The sequence below is a fragment of the Ostrinia nubilalis genome, chromosome 11 (genome assembly GCF_963855985.1).
Source record: "Ostrinia nubilalis chromosome 11, ilOstNubi1.1, whole genome shotgun sequence".
NCBI lineage: Eukaryota > Metazoa > Arthropoda > Insecta > Lepidoptera > Crambidae > Ostrinia > Ostrinia nubilalis.
This window is the reverse complement of record NC_087098.1, coordinates 1,242,833-1,266,697: the sequence shown is the minus strand read 5'-3', so window position 1 is coordinate 1,266,697 and position 23,865 is coordinate 1,242,833. Positions and strand designations below refer to the sequence as shown.

The window sequence follows — 23,865 nt, the reverse complement described above, 5'->3', positions numbered from 1 at the left end:
CGTCCATTCCGCGGGATGATGGCGGGATGTTTCATCTCAAATGGTAAGTTGGAGTTGTTGATACGGCCGCCGACACGTATAATCCCTTTGTCGTCTAAGAAGGGGTTAAGTTTGAACATGCAACTTTTGTTCGAAATAACATCTTGTTTCATCAGTTGTCTGTACTCGTTATCGAACTCTGTACGTTGCACGAATTTAATTATTTGCTCATTAGCAGCTGATATTTCTGTAGTAGTCAAGTGTTTGGTGTCAAGTTTTGTCGTACGGCGCGCGTTTGTAATAAAGCGCAGTATCCACGCCGTGACTCTTGTTACACGTGTCAATGAACTGCATTTATTTATTAAGTTTTCAATAAAATGTTCTTGATTTGTTTTCAGGCCTTCCACCTTCTTGGTTTTAAGTTCAGTATTTGTAGTGTATAAACAAGTAAGGTTTTTCATTGACTTTTCAGTTTCAACGTTTTGAAGGAACTCGGGACCTTTCCACCACAGCTCAAAGTTTATCAGTTTGCTGGGGTACAGTCCTCGAGAAGCACAATCTGCAGGATTTTGTTCTGACTTAATATACTGCCAGTTTGTTGATGGAATAACTTGCTTGATTTTGTTGACCCGGTTGGCCACGTATCTCTCCCATCTGGATACGTCTCCTTGCAGCCAGGCGAGAATAACTTGAGAGTCACACCATGCTCGGACGTTAATCGTGTGTCCTTTGAAGGCTTCTTTTATTTTCTGTACAAGTTGTGAAAGTAGTAGTGCACCACATAATTCCATTCTTGGCAGTGTTGTTTTTTGTGTCAAAGGGGCAACCCTAGTCTTTGCAGTGAGTAATTTTATAGTTGGAGGGCCTTCAGGGTTAGCGACATAACTGTAGATGACGCATGAATAAGCCTTCTCGCTTGCATCTGAGAAGCCAAGTAGTTCGATGTTTGATTGCTGGCCCCCTAGCCATCTGTCAAGTTTGACATCTTGGACTAGCGGAAGTTCACTTCTAAGTTTGACCCAATCGTCTTGAATGTCGGAGGGTAGAGCTTCGTCCCACCCTAACTTGGCCGTCCATACTTTCTGGAACAGTAGTTTTGCTGTAATTGTGACAGGTGAGAGCCATCCCAGGGGATCATAAAGTTTTGATATCTCTGATAGTAACGTCCTCTTTGTAAGAACAGCTTTCACGTTGTCTCCAAGTTCCCAGTTAAAAGAGAATTTGTCAGTAGTGGGGTTCCAGCCGAGGCCAAGTGTTTTCAGTGATTCATCATGTTTGAAGTCGAAGTTGTTGCGTGATGAAATTTGATCTTCAGTTAAGTTATTTAGTAGAATGGGGTCGTTCGCTGACCATTTTCTCAGGTTCATGCCGCCCAGTTTTAGTAGTTCGATTAGTGATTGTTGAAGTTTGATTGCGTCATCGAGTACGTTGTGACCACTGACAAGGTCGTCCACGTAAAACTCATCTTGAAGTATGCGTGCTGCTTCTGGGTGTTTGTGACCGTCGTCCATTGCAAGTTGTTTGAGAGTTCTCATAGCAAGCCATGGAGCACATTTCATCCCATAAGTCACGGTACACAGTTCATACTCTCGGAGCTTTTCAGTTGGTGAGTCACGCCAAATAATTTTTTGTAGTTTCTGTTGATCTGGAGTTATTTCTATGCAGCGGTACATTTTCTCTATGTCCGCGGTGTATGCATATTTGTATGACCTCCATTTTAAGATAAGCGCCTGAATATCTTTTTGTAGATTTGGGCCCTTTTCTTGTAGTTGGTTGAGACTGAAGCCACTTGTAGTTTTTTGAGAAGCGTTGAACACGACTCTCAGTTTGGTAGTTGTTGATTGTTCACGTAAAACGCCATGATGCGGTAAGTAATGTTGCGGTAGGTATGTAGGTATCGATGACGACGGCGTCATGTGACCAAGTTCAATGTACTCGTTGATAAAGTCTCGGTACATTTGAGCAAGTTTATGGTTTCTCTCAAATCGTCTCTCCAGTTGTAAGTATTGTGAGAGAGCGATAGATCTTGAGTTTCCCATTTTTTCTTCATAGTTAGATAGAAGTGGCATTTCAACGATGTACTTCCCGTTTGAGTGACGTTGCACGGTGTTTGAGTAGTGTTTTTCACAGAAGTCATCCTTAGACAGGTCATTGTCGTCTTGGACGATGTCTTCGCTTTCCCAGTATTTCGATATTTCGTTAAGATCGATAAGAGTCACGTGACAGTTTAAAGTTTTCAGTTTGCCGCACAGAATCCATCCCAGTTGTGTTTGTTGTGCAATCGGTGATTGTTGACTTCCTTTGAGTACTCCGTCTAGTAAGATGTCGGAGTATACGTCGGCTCCTAGCAGTAGGTCAATAGGGCGCGACATGTGGAAGTCTGGATCTGCGAGCTTCAAGTTTTCTAAGTGTGGCCATTCATTTGGCTCAAATGACGAGTTTGGCAAGTTGTTAGTGAGCTTTTTCATTACGAGGGCTTGTACCTCAAACTCGTAACTGGAGTAAATGGACTTGCAAGACAGATTTAGACGTCCTTTGCAGTCTCCAGAAACAGATCCTACTCCTGTTACGGTTGCGTTCAGTCGCTTTCTAGGCAGACGTAGCAGTTGCGCCGCCCTTTCAGTAATTAAGTTCACTTGCGAGCCTTGATCTAGTAAAGCCCGAAGTTTAATTTGAGTGCCGTTTGCAGACATCACTTGCAGCTGTACAGTCGGCAGTAAGATCTCCACATCTTCAGTCGATAGATGATTGGAAGATGGTTGAGAAGAAGTTGAAGGTCGTGGTTTTGAGGTAGTTTCGTTTGATGTTTTAGTTGTTGGTGAATATTTCTTTGTAGAGTTGTGCAATAAAGTGTGGTGTCGCATATTGCATTCTTTGCAAGTTTTTGTAGAATTGCATTTGTCGTTGCCGTGCCTGTATAAGCAGTTTTCGCACAAATGCAGTTTTGCAACAGTGTTATTGCGTTGAGTGGGGTTCATGTCGATGAACTTTGGACATTGCATCAACACGTGATTCTCGTTACAGTTAGGGCACTTTCCATAAGTAGTGTAATAAGTTTTCTTAGGTTCGTTGTTGTATTTCTTGAATGAATAGTTTCTCTCGCTGGTATTCCACGATGGAATGTTTCTGTTTGAAGTTGAAGTCTTCGTAAAAGTATGCTTCTGATTTTGAGTACCAAAAGCTTCTTTTTTGGTGTTTTTCATGGACTCGTACGCCATGAACTTGCACTCGAGAAAGTATAGAAAGTCGTTTAGGGGCTGCAATTCTCTGTGGTCTTGTAGTTCTTTCATGTATTCCGAGTAAGTACTTCTGTCGAGTTTTAGTGACATCAGGTGGACAATAAGTGGGTCCCACGTAGTCGTGTCAATGCCAATGTTTGTGATTCCATTCAAACATTCAGTGATGACGTCGTGCATCTTTTTCAAGTTGTAGCTATCAGGATTTTGTATAGTAGGCAAGTTGAGCATGGTGTTGATGAAAGATGTAAACTGAAGGCGTCGGTTTCCATAGCGTTGCGTTAGTATCTCCCAGCATGAGTTGTAGTTGTCGGCACTGATACTGAGATGCTGCACTATGCGTTCTGCCTCGCCTCTCAGTTTAGATTTGAGATGCTGCATCTTCTGAGCGTTGTTTATCATTGGATTGTTGTGAATGGTTTCCATGAAAAGATCTTTAAAGGAAATCCATTGAGTATAGTTGCCAGAAAATTCAGGTATTTCCATTTTCGGCGCTGATGTTTCGTAATGCACAGTCGACCATATTCTTGAGTTTAAAACTCGTCGGATGTCGTCATACTTGTCTTCCATTTCGACAAATATGTTGTAGTATTTGTCGTTAGAGCCCTTGTACTTAGCTTCTAATTCCCAATGTAGTTTGTCAATGTCTTGCCACTTAGATTTTAGTATAGCGAGATGGTCTTGAAGCTCCCACTTCTCGGTGATAGTTTTGAGGTCAATTTTGGACATAGCACGGTCAAGAGCCTTGAAGTTACACATTTGTTTTTCCAGCAGTGAGTTTGAAGATGAAGTTTCATCCGAGCTGTCCTCCAGCATTCCTGATAGGTCGAATTCCAGAGACTTGGGCTCAGATAGTTTTTTCAGTAAGCTCTCCATGCTTGTTCTAGTAGTTTCGTAAAGTTGTTTCGTATTCTCGTAAATGTTTTCGGTGAAGTAGTTGATGTTCTTGTCTTCGAACGTTTCTAGTAGTTTTTTATGTCGTGCACTGAAGTCGCTCCACTGTGCCTCGAGAGACTCCAGACGTTTAAGTAAGTATTCTTGGTTTTTTCGGTTTTCGCTGTCTTTCTTGTAGTTAGAGCAGAGAGTTTTGATGTTGTTGAAACACTGTTGTTGTAGTTCCAGCATGATGTTGTTGAAGTAGTTAGTTGATTGTAGTTGTAGAAGTTGGATGAAGTTTCGTAAGTAGTTCGTAGCTTAGTGATCTGGCACGTAGTTGACGGTGGCAGATGAAGCTTGGTGTTGGTTCGTTCCAGGAGGTAGTGTAAGTACGTGATAGGATTCCTCTGCGATATGTGCGCCTTCTCAATTGATCTGGGGATTTCCTCTTCCGGAAGGCCAGTCAACCGATTCGCTACCGCAGATTTATCACTGATCACACACTGTACACTTCACTGGTGAATTTATACTCGAAGGACCATTAAATGTATGATTTGTAGGGCCATACATTTATCTAAGTAGAGTTGAAGTTAGTTGAAGTAGAGTTGAAGAGCACGTCGAGAAGAAAAGATCTCCAAAGTTTAAAGTTTATATTGTATTAAAATACTGACAGAGTTATCGTGGCAAATCTTTTCTTGAGTAGTAGTGTTACGTGGGATGGTTGTTGACGTACTGAGTTATAATAAAGAAAAATACTTAAAATAGTAACTAACGCGCGCCCAAAAAGTAGGACGCAAACGTAAGCGTAAAAGTAAGTGCAATGTACGATGGCTTGCCCGTACAATAACGTTGCCGTAATACCGTTATTCCTGCTAATACCCATAAATACGACGCGGAAAAAGGATATTCCGCTAAACAATTATCCATGTCCCGATAACTCTTCACTGTTTATCTTTTTAGGGTTGCCATTTAACACATTTTATATGTATAAAACCTTTTAATAATAAAATAATAAATTTAATCACTCCTTCAGAGATCGCATCTGTAAACCTTGGGTGAGATTGTTATCAAGTTATGAGCAAGCCATACTGACTGTAAAGAATTTCTAGACTAAAATCAGGTCCTGAACTCCTGATAAGTACTTAACATTTGATCTGACTTAATACGAAAGTAACTCTATCTATCTGTCATTAGGAATCAGGAATACTAGACAAAGTGTACATTATAATCGCAAACCAGTCGAAAAGTGGTCGAAAAGCCTTTTTTTTTTGTATGGAGTTTTGACGGATTCAATTTTCGATTCGATCAAAAAGTGCATTTTGTCTAGGGGTCTACCTATTAACTTATTTCAACTGCCTAAGCATTTGCTCAAAGCAGCTGCTCAAACCCCAGCTAGGGCAGTTGTTTCGCTATTGTAATAAGGGACAACATGACCCTTATATTGAAAACAACCCCTTTTATTGGAAACAACTGTCCCTCGGGTTTTCTGGAGGATGTCGTTTTCCAGCGATAAAACTGTCTGAATTGTGTTATTCCAACTTACACAACAAAATATATCTTAAGAAATAAACCTTATGCAGAAGACTGCAATGTAGCATGGTGATGGGTTCTGCTGAAGCTTGCTACCAAACAAAGTGAGACGACCACGACCACTAGGTATGTCAAGAGTGTAGTGACGAAGAAGAAGAAGAAATTCGCATTATTATTAGTAAAAACGTGTTTTATAAATGTTTCAAGTCTCAATAACTAATACCTAGGTCTAAGTATTTGAAAGAGTATCATACATTGGATAAATACATTGGATAGGTTCGTTTGCAGCCAAATGACGTCCACTGCTGGACAAAGGCCTCCCCCAAGGTTTTCCACAATGAACGGTCCTGCGCTGCCCGCATCCAGGCTCTTCCCGCGACCTTCACCAGATCGTCGTGGTAATGCTTCCTAATCCCAGCAAAAAGCGGGCTAACTAGGCAAATCGTTTAATAACCAGGATCAAGGCCGAACAGTGTCCTGGCACCTTCCCAGCGGTAGGTATTGTGGTGAAACCTTTTCCCATATATTTCACAAAATGTAAAAATAATTATTTCATTTCAAATAGAGTAGTAGAGCAGTCAATTTAAAGCCTTATGGTGCTCAAAGATAGTTCAACTTGTCCGTTGTCTTTAGTTAATAAGAAACGGTTGACCTCTTGCAGTGGAGACTTGAAGAAATGCCTTGATGATTATGAGTTCAATGGATTGAGCATTCATAGAGCCTATATTAAAGTAGTCTTCCCCTAAACGAGGGGATTAAAGTCTATTATCATAGAACAAGTTAGTGACGAGTAGTATGGCAATAGTTCGTTGGAACGAACTCATTAAGCTGCGATCAGATCGACTCATAATACGCCCGTATTCACAAACATTACTATGAGGTCTCATAGTGCGCGTGGACGCACAGGGTCACACACGTATCAATCACAGAGCTCTTTTCAACGCTGTGCGTTCGATTTGCTGCTTCACTTAAGCAAGCATCGCGTCGTTTGGGAATTCGGGTGATAGTCAAATATCTTTTCAACTTGGTCCTGTGTCAGGTGTAAAGAACGCAAACAGTTATTGGCTCGACTTTGTCCCGGTAACATCGCGTATCCCAACCCTACCCTGACGGGCTGATTTATGCGGCGGCCGATAATGCCGACACCTCCGCTAATGAAATTGTCACGCAGCTAATGCGGGACACGGGACACCCAGGGAATTACTTTATTTATTTATCCGTTTATTCTTTATTGCTATCGGAATTGCGCAAATGGTGGGCATAATGACACGTGGCATTTCCATCAGTCAAGGTAATGGTTTTGTGCCCGAATTAGTGAACAGAAAATGTTGAAGGCGAAGCAAATAAGAAGCTGATTAAGGTATGATGAAAGTTAATATAACGTCCCTATTAACGTTACATACGTTTTACCTACCAAATTTTAATTTTAGACAAAAAAGAAGTATGATTCTTTTTTCAATATTTTTTACCTCTTTAATTAATCACTCACGATTCTAGTCTGCCGATCCTGTATTAAGTCACGGTAATACTATCTATACAGTATTCCAACTCGGCCATATTTTTGAAATAAATGTCAAGAGCCGCGCGGTACGTCACTGTATGACAACATGCGATAGGGCTGCCCATCCGCAGACCCTATTTTCATTACATCTGCCACTTAGAATTTTTATCTAGTTATGTGAATGTATTTTGTGATTGTAATTTTTATTTTATTTTACAAACAAAATAGTTTGTGAATGAAATAGGATAAAAATGCATGCTGTTTTGTGATTAGTAGATTTAATTAAAAAATATATTTGTGTTAAGATTTAGTAACAAATCTTATAAATTTACAACCGTAAAATGTATGCGTCTCAACTGAGGCGTACAAAATGCTTGATTATTATTATACAGGGTGTTAGGTAAATGGGTTTATAAGCCGACACTAGCCCATGTTAACATGTGCATATAAATGGTATGGTGAAGTCAGAAAATTGATATCATCATTTTAATAATTTTAATTTTCATACAAATCTGATTTTATAAATTTTATTTTGTATGAAAATTAAAAAAAATTAAATGATGATATCACTGCACTGTCTTCACCATACACATGAACATGGGCTAGTGTCGGCTTATAAACCCATTTACCTAACACCCTGTATAAATAGGTAGTTGTAATTATTTTTATAAAAAAAGAGCGCTTACGTTTTAAAAAACAACACATCGTCCGTTTATTACTGTGGCACATTCGCGACACCCCCGACTTTTGCATGTCGAGCGCATACCGAGATTTGAATTTCGAAGGAAAGCACGCGTTTCGTCCGTTTATATGAAGTTACAATACTGTATGATAGTATTACCGTGATTAAGTAGATTATCCCGCGGAATTATCCGACCTCACACACGGCACGGAGCGTTCCTTGTGCACCATGGACTTACCATGGACGCTGGTCTTGATTAGCCGGCCTGTCACGGCGCGATTTCTGTGTATCCAGGATACTCATTTTATGTGTTTAATTGTCACCTGCCATTGGTCCCCTGCACAGCCGATCAGGAGACTCCCCGCGTGTTTAGCTGGCCCGTCACGACACGTTCTCTGTATTATCCGGGATTATCGTCTCGTGTGTAGCCTGTCACGGCGCCCGGGATTACCGGGAATCCCGGGATCTAGGCCACTCGTGTGAATTCCCTTATTTACCAAAAAAGAATTTCGAGACGTTGTTTATTGAAGAAATACTTTTTAAGAGCGAGATGAGTTGTGTGGGATTTTATTTTAGCACAAAATTAACTATGTAGGAATGCGCAGAAAGTACGTAGGTGTTATATGTTGAAACTAGACAGGCGAGGCAGAAGAAGAATGTTAGAGAAATTAAACCTTCAGTTTTCAGCCGAAAGACGTCCACTGGTGGACAAAGGCCTCCCCCAAGGTTTTCCCACAAATACCGACCCGCATCCAGGCACCTCCCGCGACCTTCACCAGATCGTCCTTTACCGGTCCACCTAGCTAGTGGGAGTCCTGCTCATACTACGTCTTCCGGCTCGTGGTCGCCACTCGAGAACTTTTCTGCCCCAGAGCCATCTTAGTTCTACGAGCTATGTGCCCCGCTCACTGTCACTTGTTTATAGCGTTTCTGTTCTGCGGGCTATGTCAATACGGGCTATATTAATTTTAAAGTGACATGTTGTATGCACAATAATCAAGAACACGAGTAATGATTTTCACTTTATTCTCGCCGTATTTTGATTTTCAGGAACATTACAAGTTGTGCGGGAGTTGATGCCTCATTTACGTTATAAATGTGCTAATCAAGCTTCAGCCAAGTTTACCTCGAAGGCCCGGATTTCCGCTGAATAAAATTAACTCGACGTTTGATTAAGTGTTTGTTACAACAAACAGGTAAATCGTGCCAATAGAAACTGGCTATTTTTATAACAAATGAAGCCAAAAAGAACATTAACATTCCACAGCACTGTGTAGTGTGTGCTTGCGTTAGGTGTGCAGTCTGCACGCTAACGATAGCGTAAATTTACATGAAATGTATGACAGATTCTATAGCGCCCCTAGTGGTTACTTTCAAGCACAAAAATCTCCATATATCTTTTTGACGCACTCGTTAACGATGACTTTTAATGTAAACTCATGGTATAGCGACTGTTAAGTTCCGGCAGTTGGTGGTAAAATGCCAGTTCCTCTGTGGTTGAGGATACCGGGTGAAATTCGCTTCCACGTTCGACCTGATCATCATTTTCCATCAGGTGAGAAGCTGGCCTAGAGCTTCGTCTTTGTGGATAATGTATTTATAATTACTAGCTGATAGTGTACTCATAGTTACTAAACTCATCATTAATTGAAGACACAACACGCACAGGAAGATTTAATGAAGGCTACTGACATCGCCACCCACGCCAAGAAGAAGATTGATTGAAAATGTGGTAATTTCAAGGGTACTGAGGCAGTTAAATCTTTCTTTGAGTCGATTCTTATAATAATGCATTAAAAAGCTGCCAGTTTCTATTGGAGCGTTATATTTGTTTAGTTATAGTTACACTTCATAGAATATTCTATTTCTGGGTTGATAAAAGCAATGCTTAATTTAAGACGAAAACGTAGAATACGTAGGTTGTTTCGACATGATGTTGTAAGTGTAGACTGATGAATGAGGCGATGTTAGGGCTGCCACTTATATGTTTTATAAAAGATCATACTTAAAACAATTATAATTTGTATTTAGAGTAGAAATCGTATGGATGTGGTCTAGGATTAGCAAGCTGAAGTGGCAATGGGCAGGGCACATAGTACGCAGAATTGACGGCCGATGGGGCAGCAAGGTTCTGGAATGGAGGCCGCGTACTGTAAAACGCAGCGTGTGACGTCCACCCACAAGGTGGACCGACGACATCATTAAGGTAGCAGGAAAGCACTGGACGCAGGCCGCTACCAACCGGGTAACATGGAAAGCATTGAGGGAGGCCTATGTTCAGCAGTGGACGTCCTATGGCTGTAATGATGATGATGATGATTTAGAGTAGCTGATTGATGTCTTCTAAATACATAATTATTATTATGATTATTTAACCAAAGGATGTTTAGAAAGTAGTTGATATAATATTGGTATGTAGGTACTGTTACCCTGACTCCACATTGTATTTTATTGTGAACTACTAAAATTGCTCACAAATAGACCAATAGCAGTACCATTGATTCCTTAGAATCACAAGGAAGGAAACGAAACCACAGTGATTATCCACCTATCGATGTCAACAACGAATCAAAAAAGTCCAACAAGAGAACTTTATGAAACTTAAAATTATACTTATTTCCAAAACCAGTTACGTGGGGTCAAATTAAGGTGAATTAAGGTAATAAAGGTGATAGGTTTACTAAACTCAAACCAGACGCCGCTAAGTTAGGTCTTTAGTTACGTATCAACCCTAAACTGTGTAATATACGAGCGCCCATTTGCGGCGTCCACGCTATTTTTCACGAGCGCGTTTTTTCGCAATATTGTTGGATTCATTACGCTGAAAGCCGAGCATTACGTGATAAAGCCGAATCTTGCGCTTACCGCTGGAAATATATTTTAATAACACGAGGGGGGACAACTCGAAACTGTCATTGTGGCGACAATTTTGTTTTGAAAAGTTTTATCTAACTCCGAAAGCAAAACGGTGCTATAAAGAATAAACCGTGGAAATTGTCGTGGAAAGTATTCGGAACAACGCCGTATACAATTTTCAGGGGAATATTGTTTGATAAGTTTGTATTTGCCCGCGGGTTTGCTTTGAAATTGGGATTTGTTGAAAATCAATTGTAATGAATTTAGTAACTTCAAATTGTCACATCCATAATTATTATTTAAGAATACACAAAACTGTTTAACTATTTGTGTTTCTTTATCCACTAGTTTATCTTTAATATTTTAAAATAATACTAGTTTATTTTGCCTAAATCATCAATCACTAACATCTATATTAATAATTTCGTCAAGGGGTACGGTAGACTGGATTGAAACCTTATATGAATAACAAAGCATAAAAAAATATCGATTTTGAGTCGACAACATATATCCGCAAAATTCGGATAATGGAGAATTTCGTTAAATTCCGATGGCACTGACAAACAAACCGCTGTCGCCATCTTTAGTAGTTCACCATCCACTCACTATGCGATCAGCGCCAAAACCTTACTATTTGCTGGGTTGTCATCGATCCATAAATAAATGGAGATATAGTTCCAAAATAGTGAACTGTCCTATCGATGACATTGACAGTGGGGCGCCACCGTCCATACCGGATCGCTGGTTCCGATTTTTGCCATGTTGGAAACCATATAGTTGAACGATGGTAGCGCCCCCCTGTCATTGAGTTTGGTGGGACAGTTCAGCTTGGGTCATCTATAACAGTGCGTTTCGCGATTTTTATGATAATACTCTTTGTTATGTGTTTTTTCTTTAAACCTGATATTGGCCGATTCAACCACAGAAGAAGAATATTAGCCATAACCATAAAAGTTGAAGTTCAAATGTCAATGTCATTTAGTTTCGCACAGTGATAAATTCCAGTGACATGCAATTTTTGTAATGGCAAAATATTTGTAAGAAACTGCAAACAAATGCAAATGTGCAGTCGATGTGTGGAATGCGACAACATTATACTCGGTAAGCGGCTTAATATTTTTTTTTATTTAACCCGACAAATAATAATAAATGACCACATGCATAGCCTGTGTAATGGCCTGTGTTGAGTTGTTATCAACATACAGAAACAGACACGATTTTTGCACCGTTTTTTCTGATAACGGAATAGACTCCTTCATGCGCAAGTTCCACTTGAGCTCGGCTGGTTCTTATTATAAATAATTGTGTAATATATTTTTGCAGATAATTTCAATTATTGCGAGTGTTGTCGCTTAGAAACAATTAGGCAGTTAAGAATAAACAAGGCTCGGGCACTATCAAACCTTTTTCCTAAAAAGCAAAAAGCTGCTTCTGCTGCATCACAAGATTTATTTGATGACTTTCAGGTAAGTTAATAGTGTAGGTCACTGAGTAAAGTAAAATAAATATAGAGGTGGGAGGATATACCTACACCTACATACATTCACAATACTTATTAATATTTGAATATTTGTCTAAAAATAAAATATATTTCTCTTATTAAACTCAGTTAGCTCAGATGGTAAGAGCGCGACAACGGAGAAGTCGAGGATGTAGGTTCAATTCCTGCATGTGGTGTATTTTTTCATCACATCTTATTAAATTTGTTTAATAAGAGTAACACAAAAAGCATTAAAAATTTAAATTAAATCTTTAAATTAGCTATTCATAAATATATTTCTCTTTTAAGGTTGATAACGAAGAGTTGACGCTAACCGAGGATTCATTGATGATTGATGATGCTTCTTCGGACAACAAGAAAAAAACAGCTACTGTCAGTCAGCAGTGATGAAGCTTCTTCGGACAACAAGGAAAAACAGCTGCTGTCAGTCAGCAGTGATTTTATTTCTTTAGAAGAAGATGAGAAAGAAAACATATCAAATGGCGGGCAGACCCCCGAAAAAACGTAAATATTCAAGCAGGTTTAGTACAGAATATCAGCCCCCCAGGACTAACTATTTATATTTAGCACTTTCAAATAACTCCATTCAAGTATCAGTACATTCAGTTGGTTCTATGATTTATGAATGTGTTCAATGTCAAGCACTTCATTCTGACTATTAATAAGAGTTATTTACATAACCTATATTAAAGATTGAATTTGATTGTTTTGTTAATTTGTCTTAGTTTATTTTGAATGTTGATTTAAAATAAAAACAATTTGTGTAAAAACTTTTGCAGTTTTTATTTACCATATTTATTAAACGCAACTAACGAAGCTATATGAATCTATATTTAATATTATTTGAGAACCGATGACTACAGAAACATCTATCTACATTTTGCACCTAGAATTGTGTATTATGAGTCAAAGGACATTGTCAGAAACCGCCTAAAAAACCGCCCAAAAACATTAACCCATCATAATTATTTTCTATTTTTTTTAATACATTAAGCACCCTTTCATTCTAATGGACACTTAAGCATTGAAAAATTAAATAAATAAGTCTTTTAACGTTTATTCTATAATACTATTACAACTTCCGGACGTTTTGGTGCGTGGCATGGTCTAAAACCTATCAAGTTCCATAATTTTTTCCGATAAAATCTGTACGAGGCATTACCGTACTTTATTGCTGGGAGTCCATGTATAGTGATGTTCCTGCGGCCATCATAGACAATAAAATATCGATTTTGAAAATAAAATAAATCGATTAAACTGCTTTGAAGACTAGATTTGCGTTAAAAGCTAAAAAGATATTGACACTATTACAAGAAGCTATCTAAAGTGTCCAACTGGTCGAAGGTCGTAAATAAAATAAAAATAATTAGGACCATAAACTGATATTCATGGTATAACTGTAAAAGTGTCAGAATCCGATGTTGAATCCAATGCCAGTTGAAGTGTGAGAAACATATATTTTTTTTTTATGTGACAGGAGGCAAACGAGCAGACGGATCACCTGATATCAACCTAGTATAGTTGCCAGTCTCTCATAATCTATGCCAATGAGGGTTTTCGCGATTGAAAAATCCGCCAGATGGCAATACGTAGACGTGAGGTCCAAATGCTGCATGATTGGTTATTTTTGACATGACATTGACAGATATCCACCAATCATGCAGCATTTGGACCTCGCGTCTACGTATTGCCATCTCGCGGATTTTTCAATCGCGAAAACCCTCATTCATAGCACATGTATAATAATAGACCAAATGAACTTTTATAGATTGTGAAAGAGAAGATAAAGATTTTATTATTTTATTAAAATCTTGCCACGAGGTAGTTTTTCAGTAGAAACCAGGATTGGATAATCGCTACAGGCAAGTATCAGAACATTTTATAAATAATTTTAATCGATTATATCCTTGTGAATCGTTTTAATAAATTGTCATTTTACTTTTTCAATTAAAACTTTTTCAATCCCTAGTCTTGTCAAACTGTCATAATGTCAACAAATTATAAATGTCACGTCAGTTGACTCAATTTCAGTCTTCTGTGCCTTTATTGTATTTTTATTTCAATGAAATAGTGCTAAAGGGTTAGTACTAAAACTGAAAGCCTTTTTTCAGAAAGAAAACCAATGTGGTGCCCTTATTATTCATGCTGTTTTAAAGTTACAAGTCAGTGATACAGAGTTGCCGACATTATAACTCCGTAGTGATACCATACCAAAGAAGAAGTTTTCCTAAACACTTGTGTTGTTTTTATATGTGATCGAATAAAAAGGATTAATTCTACTGCTCAAATGGAATAACTTATCCCAAGAGACCGAATATAAAAAAAACCTCTCCATAGAAATTATCACCATCACGAGGATGTGAATTTTTTTGAGAATTTGATATTGGTCCTGTAAGAAAAGTAGTTGTATTTCAGTAGTAGAATCAACCCTTCTTGTTTCATCAGCAAGAGTAACTATAAAAACGCCCTGTAGGTAGGTATTATCGATGGCTCCTACGTATAAAGGCGAAACTGCCGCTTACGCCTTTTTCCAATTATTTAACCAATGATTTCATTTTGCCCTAATCTATAACATCAGTAAGAAAAAAAAATTTTTTTTCCATTAGATACAAAATAAAATTTTAGGCAAATAGGCGTATGTGCAAAACTACGCCACGTATAAAGCCCAATCATACGATTCGTCAATCTATACGAGTAGTTGCTTACATAAATATATATTTTTTATAACCCAAATCTTAAATAAAGCCATGAAAATATTTAGCAAATTGTTTTATTTATAAATTATGACACATTATATAGTTATTTAATTTTTAGCGTTAAGAGTCGCATCTCAAACTGTATGAAAATTTATAAATAACTTGAAAAAATCGAACTGCCTAAGGCATCGTGGGTTCAATTCCCGCCTTAGGCAGTTCGAATTTTTCAAGTTATTTATAATTTTTAAAAATATGACACATTATGTTAAAAGACCTAACTAAATCTCGAGCACAGTATATGGGCGTATTTGCGTTAAAACGTAATAACGATACATAAACTACTTTTTCTAACTGATTTATTATTGATATAGCACATGATAACAATTAAAATAATTACATGCATAAATAAAGAGAGTAATCGCTTAAAATATTATATTTACGTTGTCATTTAAGTCTCTTTACGTTGAACAATATACATGAAATTATAGAAATATGACGACGTAAAAGGGCAATGCGTAAAATCTCAAAATATATAAGAAAAATATAAAAATTGATAACAGCAGTAGCAAAAGCATTACATGTTAAGGCTAAATGTGAAATTTCATTAAATTCGTTTTAGTATGTCAGAAGATATGACTCAAAAATATGGTTCTGGCCACTTAAATGGCTCTCCTGTAAAATCTATTTTTTTCACTTACGCCAGTATACGTAGGAGCCATCGTTATTAAGCTGAAGAGTTTGTTTAGTGTCAAAGACTGTCACACAGTGTAACTTAAATTGGCATATTATGATAATGAACATAAAAACTTAAATAAATATTTATGTTAATATTTTTTCTATTTATTTATTTTCCCAAAGCTTCACAGTGACAGCTGAAACAGCAATACTGTTGTAAAACTAAACTTGGAACAAACTGTTACAAATATTTTACAAATTAAAATAAAACCGCATGTTGCTTTACTTTCTCGTATAGGTAATAAATGTAATTAATGGCTAGATTATTAATGTTACTTTGTTACCCTCAATAGTGAGGAGATCTTATAAAATGGTAACCCTGATTTTTATTGTCATTCAAGTGCTCTTTCTTCGCATAGGCTTCTGTGATTTGGCCAAGGGCCACACACATTGCGATAGCATTATGCGACATTGATTTGACAGCAGCGGAGTGAAGTCTTGCGACTATGCAAAATGATACCCTGTAATCGTAGCGCATACAGACATAGACGGGGCGGGGCACATAGCTCGTAGAGCTGATGGCCGCTGGGGCAGGAAAGTTCTTGAGTGGCGACCACGAGCCGAAAGACGTAGCGTGGGCAGGCCTCCCACTAGGTGGACCGACGATCTGGTGAAGGTCGCGGGAGGTGCCTGTATGCGAGCGGTGCAGGATCGGTCTTCGTGGAAATCCTTGGGGGAGGCCTTTGTCCAGCAGTGGACGTCTTTTCGGCTGAAACGAACGAACGAACGATACGTATTACCACTATTTACCAGACATTACTATTTATTGCATACTCGCCGGATTACACGTAGGAGCACGCGCGTAACAGTTTCGGCCTTGCATTATTATAAGATCTTGTTCCGCCCTTTTACGAACTTCCTCCGTGAGGATATCCCCGCCGAATTCTATGATGAACCTATCAAAAGTCATATTCTGCAATGTCAACCCACCACAAGGTGGACCGACGACCTGATAAAGGTAGCGGGAAGGCGCTGGATGCAGGCCGCTACCAACCGTGCGATGTGGAAATCATTGGGGGAGGCCTATGTTCAGTAGTGGACGTCCTGTGGCTGAAATGATGATGATGATGAAGAAATGAATGAAAATGACAAATCTTCGAACGTGTATAATACCGTGCCAAAGTAATCATATAATTTTGGCACCTTAATAACTATTGCCGTTTTTGTTGTGAAGATCATGCAGCGCTACTTGCGGATATTATTGGAAAGAAAACTATGTGGGCTCTAGATCTGAAGCCGCTTTAACGAACACGAAGTACTCATACAATGCGGCGTATTTTCTTCCAGTCTTTAGTCAGGACTTTAGTCGAATTAAAACCCCGGTTGAACGTGATATAGCCGCACTAGAATACGATGCTTTTTTGCATAATCGCAAGACTTCGTTCCGGTGTCGACCGAATGTTATCATGATGTATGTGGCCCAGGGGTTACCGTAGCCGCTAAGGTTTGAAACTTCTTGCTTAAAATATTGTAGTCTTTGGCATAGACTACGATGGTAGTCATGGAGATAGGAGTTTGTTATCTCGTGTCAGATGTAAATGGTGAAAAGAAAACTCATGATTCGTGATATTTTTATGTAATATGTAGGTATTTTATAAAAGTGGAACCCCGAGTGATCTCCAAAACCCATTCTATTATTATATACGATTCGGCTTCGATATCTATAATACAATAGGAGTTTATTTCATGTGTCAGAGATCAAGGGTGGAAACAACCTACGATTCATGTTGTTTATTTACGTGCAATATGTGGGCATTTATAAAAGTGGAATGCCGAGTTGTATTTCTAAAACTTGTTCTATTATTTTATACTATTTGGCTGCGACTCGGCGTGACGACAATACAAAACATTTTTCGCGAATCGGTGTTCATACATTCACACAATACATTAGACGCCATGTTGTCATAAACGACATATTATAAAATCGCTGTGATTTAATATTCTTAATCATTAATTTTATGGCAAGTGTCCATCAGGAATCATTGTTCTTACACACAGAATCGTATTATTTCGCTTTCGGGTAGTAATATGTCAAAATTGTTGGTTCTTAGGCGAACAATGTATGGAGAACGAACATTGTCCTTTCACCCGAGCGAAGCCGGGTTTTCATCTAGTTATAGTAATAAACTAGTAATCATTATATTATTTTTGACATTAACCTCATAAATAATTTTATGTCAGCATCGAGCTAACCCCAGCGAACTTAATGAATATTTTCATTGCTCATAACCTCCCCAATATAAACTTAATCGAAGAAAAACTGCCAAATCGAGCCGCCATTATTATAAAGTGCGCACGCAAGCAAATATTTTGCGGTAATATCGCCTGAAAAATTTCGCAAAGTTCTATCATTTTTCATACGAAATTACAAAATGAAAATTGACGACTACGGACTTGCTAACTTGAGAATTATTCACTTGTTTCTACGTTATTATTAAGGTACCTTTTTGCTGATTTGGAGTCAGTTTGTTTATTCAAGTTGCTAAACTTTTTTTAGTGAAATATTCGGCCTGAGGGCTGTGTGAGTTTACATCAAAAGTCACTAGTGAGCGCGTTTAAAAATGTATGAAGATTTTAGTTCTTGAACGTATCCGCTAGAGCCCTAGAGGTGCTGTACAATCCATCATAAATTTCAGTCAATTTTTTTACGCGCTCACTAGTGACAACATTTGATGTAAACTCGCATTAAAAGCCCTCTGATCGAGCTTTGGCAATCGCGAAAGCGTCGCTAGAGCATACAGTGTAATAATGCATTTTAGTGAACGTAAATAGTAACTATCTAATAAAGAAACATTCACCTTTAATAGGATTTTACTAGGCCATCCGTCAGGCAGCCTAACACCGCCTTCTAAAACAGTTTTTTCTCGTCTAAAGTCGTATCGCCCTTTACAAAATTTTTCATTATTCTTTAAAAACAAAATCTGCAAAGTTACAAGATTAAACGACTTGTCAAAGCATGTTAAACAAGTTGCTCCTAACCGTCATTACAGCTTAAACAACCAGGCGAGCTGGGACGTCCCCAGCTCAAAATTTCAACACCCACTCAAAGCCTTTTAGGGTGTATTTTTCCGCACCTATTCTACGGGCAATTCGCACTTTGTACTCCCCGGACTCTGGACCCTCCTGATAAAAGTACACACAATACTGAGAAACAGTAGACTCAGTACTTAACAATCAGTAAAAACAAACGCACGAAAATATTGTTCCGAATTCGAAATTCGATTTCAAAAGAAAAATAAATAAAAAATGTACTCGTGTTGTTCGAATTTTTAAAAAGTTTCGATGACCGGCCAAACATATCGATAAATAAATTAAGATATTCATTTAATAATTCAGATATTCACACCTATGGAGAACTAAGCTGACAACAGTGACGATCTTTTTCTGCTTTATGTCATATGAACGTCTTAAAAATTAAATAGGATAAAGTACAGGATTAAATAAAGTTGTTTTGAAATGTGTACAAGAAAAAGCTTTTTTGAATTAGGTGCCAACTCTAATATTGGAGATCTGTCTCTCTTGTTTTAATATTGTTTTTGTTTTAATCTATGACTTTGAACCTTCTTACTTTTACTATACTGTGGCTTCCAGGACAAACACGTTTACATTCCCCCGCCTTATCGTGGCTCTCATTATAATAAATTCGCGCAATTCTTTGCAACTTCGCGCAATATTGTATTTTTATTGCGCTGGGAATCATTTTAGGCGTAAGGCAATACATTAGGGTGATTGTTTAGGCGATAAAACACGTAAATTATAGAGTTCCTGAATATTCTTCAGGATTTCAAACAGAATTTCATCGCATTTAAAGTTAGGATACCTAACCTAATAAATAAAGCTGAGGAGAAAGTTGTAAATAACTAAACGTCAAGTAACTAATTATTTGTAATTTAATTTTTAGGACCTTGTTGTGCTTGTGACCTCCTTGGCCGCGCGACACTGGCCACCGAGAAAATTACGTTGTTTTTTCATCGCTGAATATCGTTACTCTTTTGTTTCTCTTCTCGCTTACGACCCTCGAATCGTCCTCGAAAATGCATAATATATTTTCCACGACTCGTTTAATTTGTAATTATCTATATACAGGGTGTTTCTTGTAAGGTGTCAAGCCGAAGGCAGGTGATAGGTGAGGACTAGACCTATCGATTTCACCCCCATGTATGTTCTACGATTTTTCATAGTTTAGAAGTTATCGTCAATTTTGTGATTTTTTCAAATTGTATAACCCAGTAGGCTTTAAATTTTTTTATCTTTTTTTTGGGTCGACTTTTCTCAGATTTCTTTTTTTTGACAGATTCCCTATTAATTGCAGATTTTTTAAAAAAATAATCAACTTCCTATCTTTGATGCAAGATACAAAATTTTTGCTAGAAACATAAAAAATATGCTATTAGCGGAATATTCTAAAATTTTCAACTTAAAAGTTAAAAAAAAAAGAAGAAATTCCATAGGTCCAAAATAATTTTAAAAACTGCGCAGTTTTCTGAACTTTCATAATAACACAAAAAAACATGTACTTAATAGGCCATTATTTTCTGTAATCGCTCCACTAATGTGGTAAGTCGGAGATTCCGTTACATGTTTTTGACTTTCTTAGGACTAACTAATGATTGCAATTCTCTAAGTTTACGTTACTTAGAACACATTTAAAGACAATAACTGAACAGAACATTTTTTTATCCACAACGAGGAATCTCTTGCCCTTCATCTGACCTGATGAAAACTGATGGATGATCAGCGAGCTTCACTCGGAATCCTAAACCACAGAGGAATTGGCTGTCCTAAATAGGTGGCCTTACCACTAGACCACAGTGGTGGTTGTTACTTTACGATTAAATTCGATATAACTACCTACATATTAGAGTGTGAGAGAAAGGGAAAGAGTTTGTGTGTGTGTGTGTGTGTGTGTGTGTGTGTGTGTGTGTGTGTGTGAGAGAGAGAGAGAGAGAGATAAAGAGAGAGAGAGAGAGAGAGAGCAAAAATGGGTGTAATGATTTATTTTAAAGTAAATGTTCATAATGTCCGCCGTTGACCTGAATGCACATTCGACAACGACGCAAAAAAATCTTCGTAAAACCTTCTTCTTCATTTTAATTTGGTTTTGTGCTTCAGTCAGCTTTGTCCGCAGTTCATCAATATTTTCATATTCCCTATTGTATACCAGATGAAGGGCAAGAGCTTCCTCGTTGTGGATAAAACAATGTTCTGTTCAGTTATTGTCTCTAAATGTGTTCTACATAACGTAAACTTAAGGGATTGCAAACATTACTTAGTCCTAAGAAAGTCAAAAACATGTAACGGAATCTCCGACTTACCACTTTAGTGGAGCGATTACAGAAAATAATGGCCTATTAAGTACATGTTTTTTTGTGTTATTATGAAAGTTCAGAAAACTGCGCAGTTTTTAAAATTATTTTGGACCTATGGAATTTTGTTTTTTTTTTTAACTTTTAAGTTGAAAATTTTAGAATGTTCCGCTAAAAGCATATTTTTTATGTTTCTAGCAAAAATTTTGTATCTTGCATCAAAGATAGGAAGTTGATTATTTTTTTTCAAAAATCTGCAATTAATAGGGAATCTGTCAAAAAAAAGAAATCTGAGAAAAGTCGACCCAAAAAAAAGATAAAAAAATTTAAAGCCTACTGGGTCATACAATTTGAAAAAATTACAAAATTAACGATAACTTCTAAACTATGAAAAATCGTAGAACATACATGGGGGTGAAATCGATAGGTCTAGTCCTCACCTATCACCTGCCTTCGGCTTGACACCTTACAAGAAACACCCTGTATATAAAAGAAAGTCGTGTTAGTTACTCCACTTATAACTCAAGAACGGCTGAACCGATTTAGCTGAAAATTGTCAGGGAGGTAGTTTAGAGCCAGGAGAAGGACATAGGATACTTTTTATCCCGTTTGAAATTAAAAAAAAAGTCTGCTTATTTATTGCCATTAAGGCGGAACAAAGTTCGCCGGGTCAGCTAGTTTTTAAATAAATCCACGTTTTTTACATGATCTCGCGTAATGCTTTATTTTCTACGCATCGAAACCACGATACACGCCATATTTAGGGCCATCGAGCCCTCACTTACCTTACCAAAATAAAACTTTCGAAATAGGAAAATTATTAATGTCTACAAAAAAAAGAAAAACGTTAAGGCTTGGGTTGCACCATCTTACTTTTACTTTAACAAACGTCCAAATTCTGTCAAAATCCGTACAATAAACACCGGTCGTTATAGTCACGGTTATATTAAGGTGGTGCAACTTAGCCTAAGCCTTTTCCGAGGCCCAAATCTGTATAACTAAAGTGCACACTATTAATAAATAATAATGTTGTCTCAAATCATACAATAACTTCCTGCCCCGTACAACCAAACTGTGGAATGGACTGTCGTCTGCGGTGTTTCCGGACGGATACGACCTGCAAGCTTTCAAGAGGAGAGCGTATCTTTATCTTAAAGGCCGGCAACGCACCTGTAACGCCCCTGGGTCTGCGGGTGTCTATGGGCGACGGTAATCACTTACCATCAGGTGATCCGTCTGCTCGTTTGCCTCCTATCACATAAAAAAAAAAAAATACTAATAAAGAATCTCTTGTTCCAGCCATATCACGCGGACGGCGAGCTGGCTACCGCCGGCGGAGAGCTGGCCTTCCAGCAGGGAAGGCAGCAGCGGCAGCCAGGCGGAGGACGAGGATGACCTGCCCTATGGCTGGGAGCAGGCCATGGATAGCCATGGGAAGCCTTACTACATCAAGTGAGTGAAACTCTTTTATTTGACTGTGAATTTTATGTCCTAGATCATCAGCATTTGAGCTATTCTACAAAATGAATGTTATTAGTCTACGTCTATTAGTTTCGATGCTATTGTTGAACTAAGATACCCCTTCTCAGCTGTTCCATAGCGCTGTTTACATGCGAAAATGCACTGCCTGAAAGAATCAGATAACCTGAAAACTTGACTAGCCGCGCTATGTAACCGCTACTACTAATAGATAATTTTATTGGCTATCGAATGATATAAAATGTTTGCTTATTAGTGTATAGTCACCCACGCTTTCACTTTTTTTTGAAGGAAGAGGTAAAAACTAAAAATTAAAATCATAAATCCATGTAATTTTGCGAGAAATGGGTCAAGCCCCTGAAGTATTTTCATCGATAAAATTGTCCATAAATTACGCCCCTAAAGTTTGATCACTACATGCCCGAACACACTGTATATCACGAACACATGGAGCACGATTATGACTTCTTGAGATAGACCGAAGCCTCTGACCTCTGAAGATTGCGAATGTTTGTTAAGCCTGTGGCTAAACAAATTAAATTATATGAGCACTACTGCTCTACAGTCATTATGGTACCGTACCTATCCTCATTGCGTTTGCGATGTCATTGCCATGGTCGGCTATATCAGTCATTTTCGAGCGTACCAGTACCAATAACACTCTTAGAACTCATTTATTTTGCAAATAGGCTTTTAAAAAGCACTAGGAGGGACTTTGTAGTTACTTTGTACATAGTAGGAATCGGTCGAAAGCATCATCACCATCACTATAGCTTTGATCAGATGCTATTATCTGTACGTAATAAGAAGTAAGTACACGAAAATCTTATTAGAGGTAAATCTATAAATTGATCTATTTGTACTACAAGGTTCGAGACTATATTGATGACAAGGATGCGTGGTCAGTTCAGTCTGCACATATTTGATGTACTTAAATTTGGCTGTTCTTACCGTTAGATAATTCCTGGCAATAAGTGGTGACTGAGTTTGTTCCGGCGTTTCTTCTCAGCACTTGCCATAATAATATGTTTGTCTCGAAGCGCTGGTAGGGCCCAAAAGATACGGAGACATGTTAAGTGCCCCATAAGGGCTACCTTTTTTTTATTATTTACATTTTGTCGTTCATAAGTGCCACTTGTGGTCTAAACTGAATAAATGTTTTTGATTTTGCCTGCTTTGCCTTGAATTAATTCCCCCATTTTATTAATTTCAGTCACGTCAACAAAACGACTACGTACGTGGCGCCCGAAGGCTGCTCGTGCGAGTCTCCCCCCGCCCCCCGGGACGTGGTCTTGGAGCGAGACCCCGAGCTGGGCTTCGGCTTCGTGGCGGGGTCCGAGAGGCCGGTGCTGGTCCGGTTTGTAACCGACAACTCGCCTAGCGTGGGCAAGGTATTACTATCCCTGATAATAACAGCCACAAAAAGGAATATAATTGAAAACCTTTGAAAACCAAGCCTTCTCGGTGTACCTATTGATCATCCATCAA

The 23,865-nt window shown here is 38.2% G+C and overlaps 1 protein-coding gene across 1 annotated transcript in view; it reads left to right on the top strand.

Annotated features, from left to right (window-relative positions):
- Nucleotides 1-23,865, top strand: part of LOC135076068 (uncharacterized) — a 239,062-nt gene that overhangs the window by 178,402 nt on the left and 36,795 nt on the right. Inside the window, exons 2-3 of the mRNA XM_063970525.1 lie at nucleotides 22,198-22,350; nucleotides 23,591-23,768. Coding sequence (XP_063826595.1) covers nucleotides 22,198-22,350; nucleotides 23,591-23,768 — 331 coding nt within the window. The remainder of the gene's footprint in view (nucleotides 1-22,197; nucleotides 22,351-23,590; nucleotides 23,769-23,865) is intronic.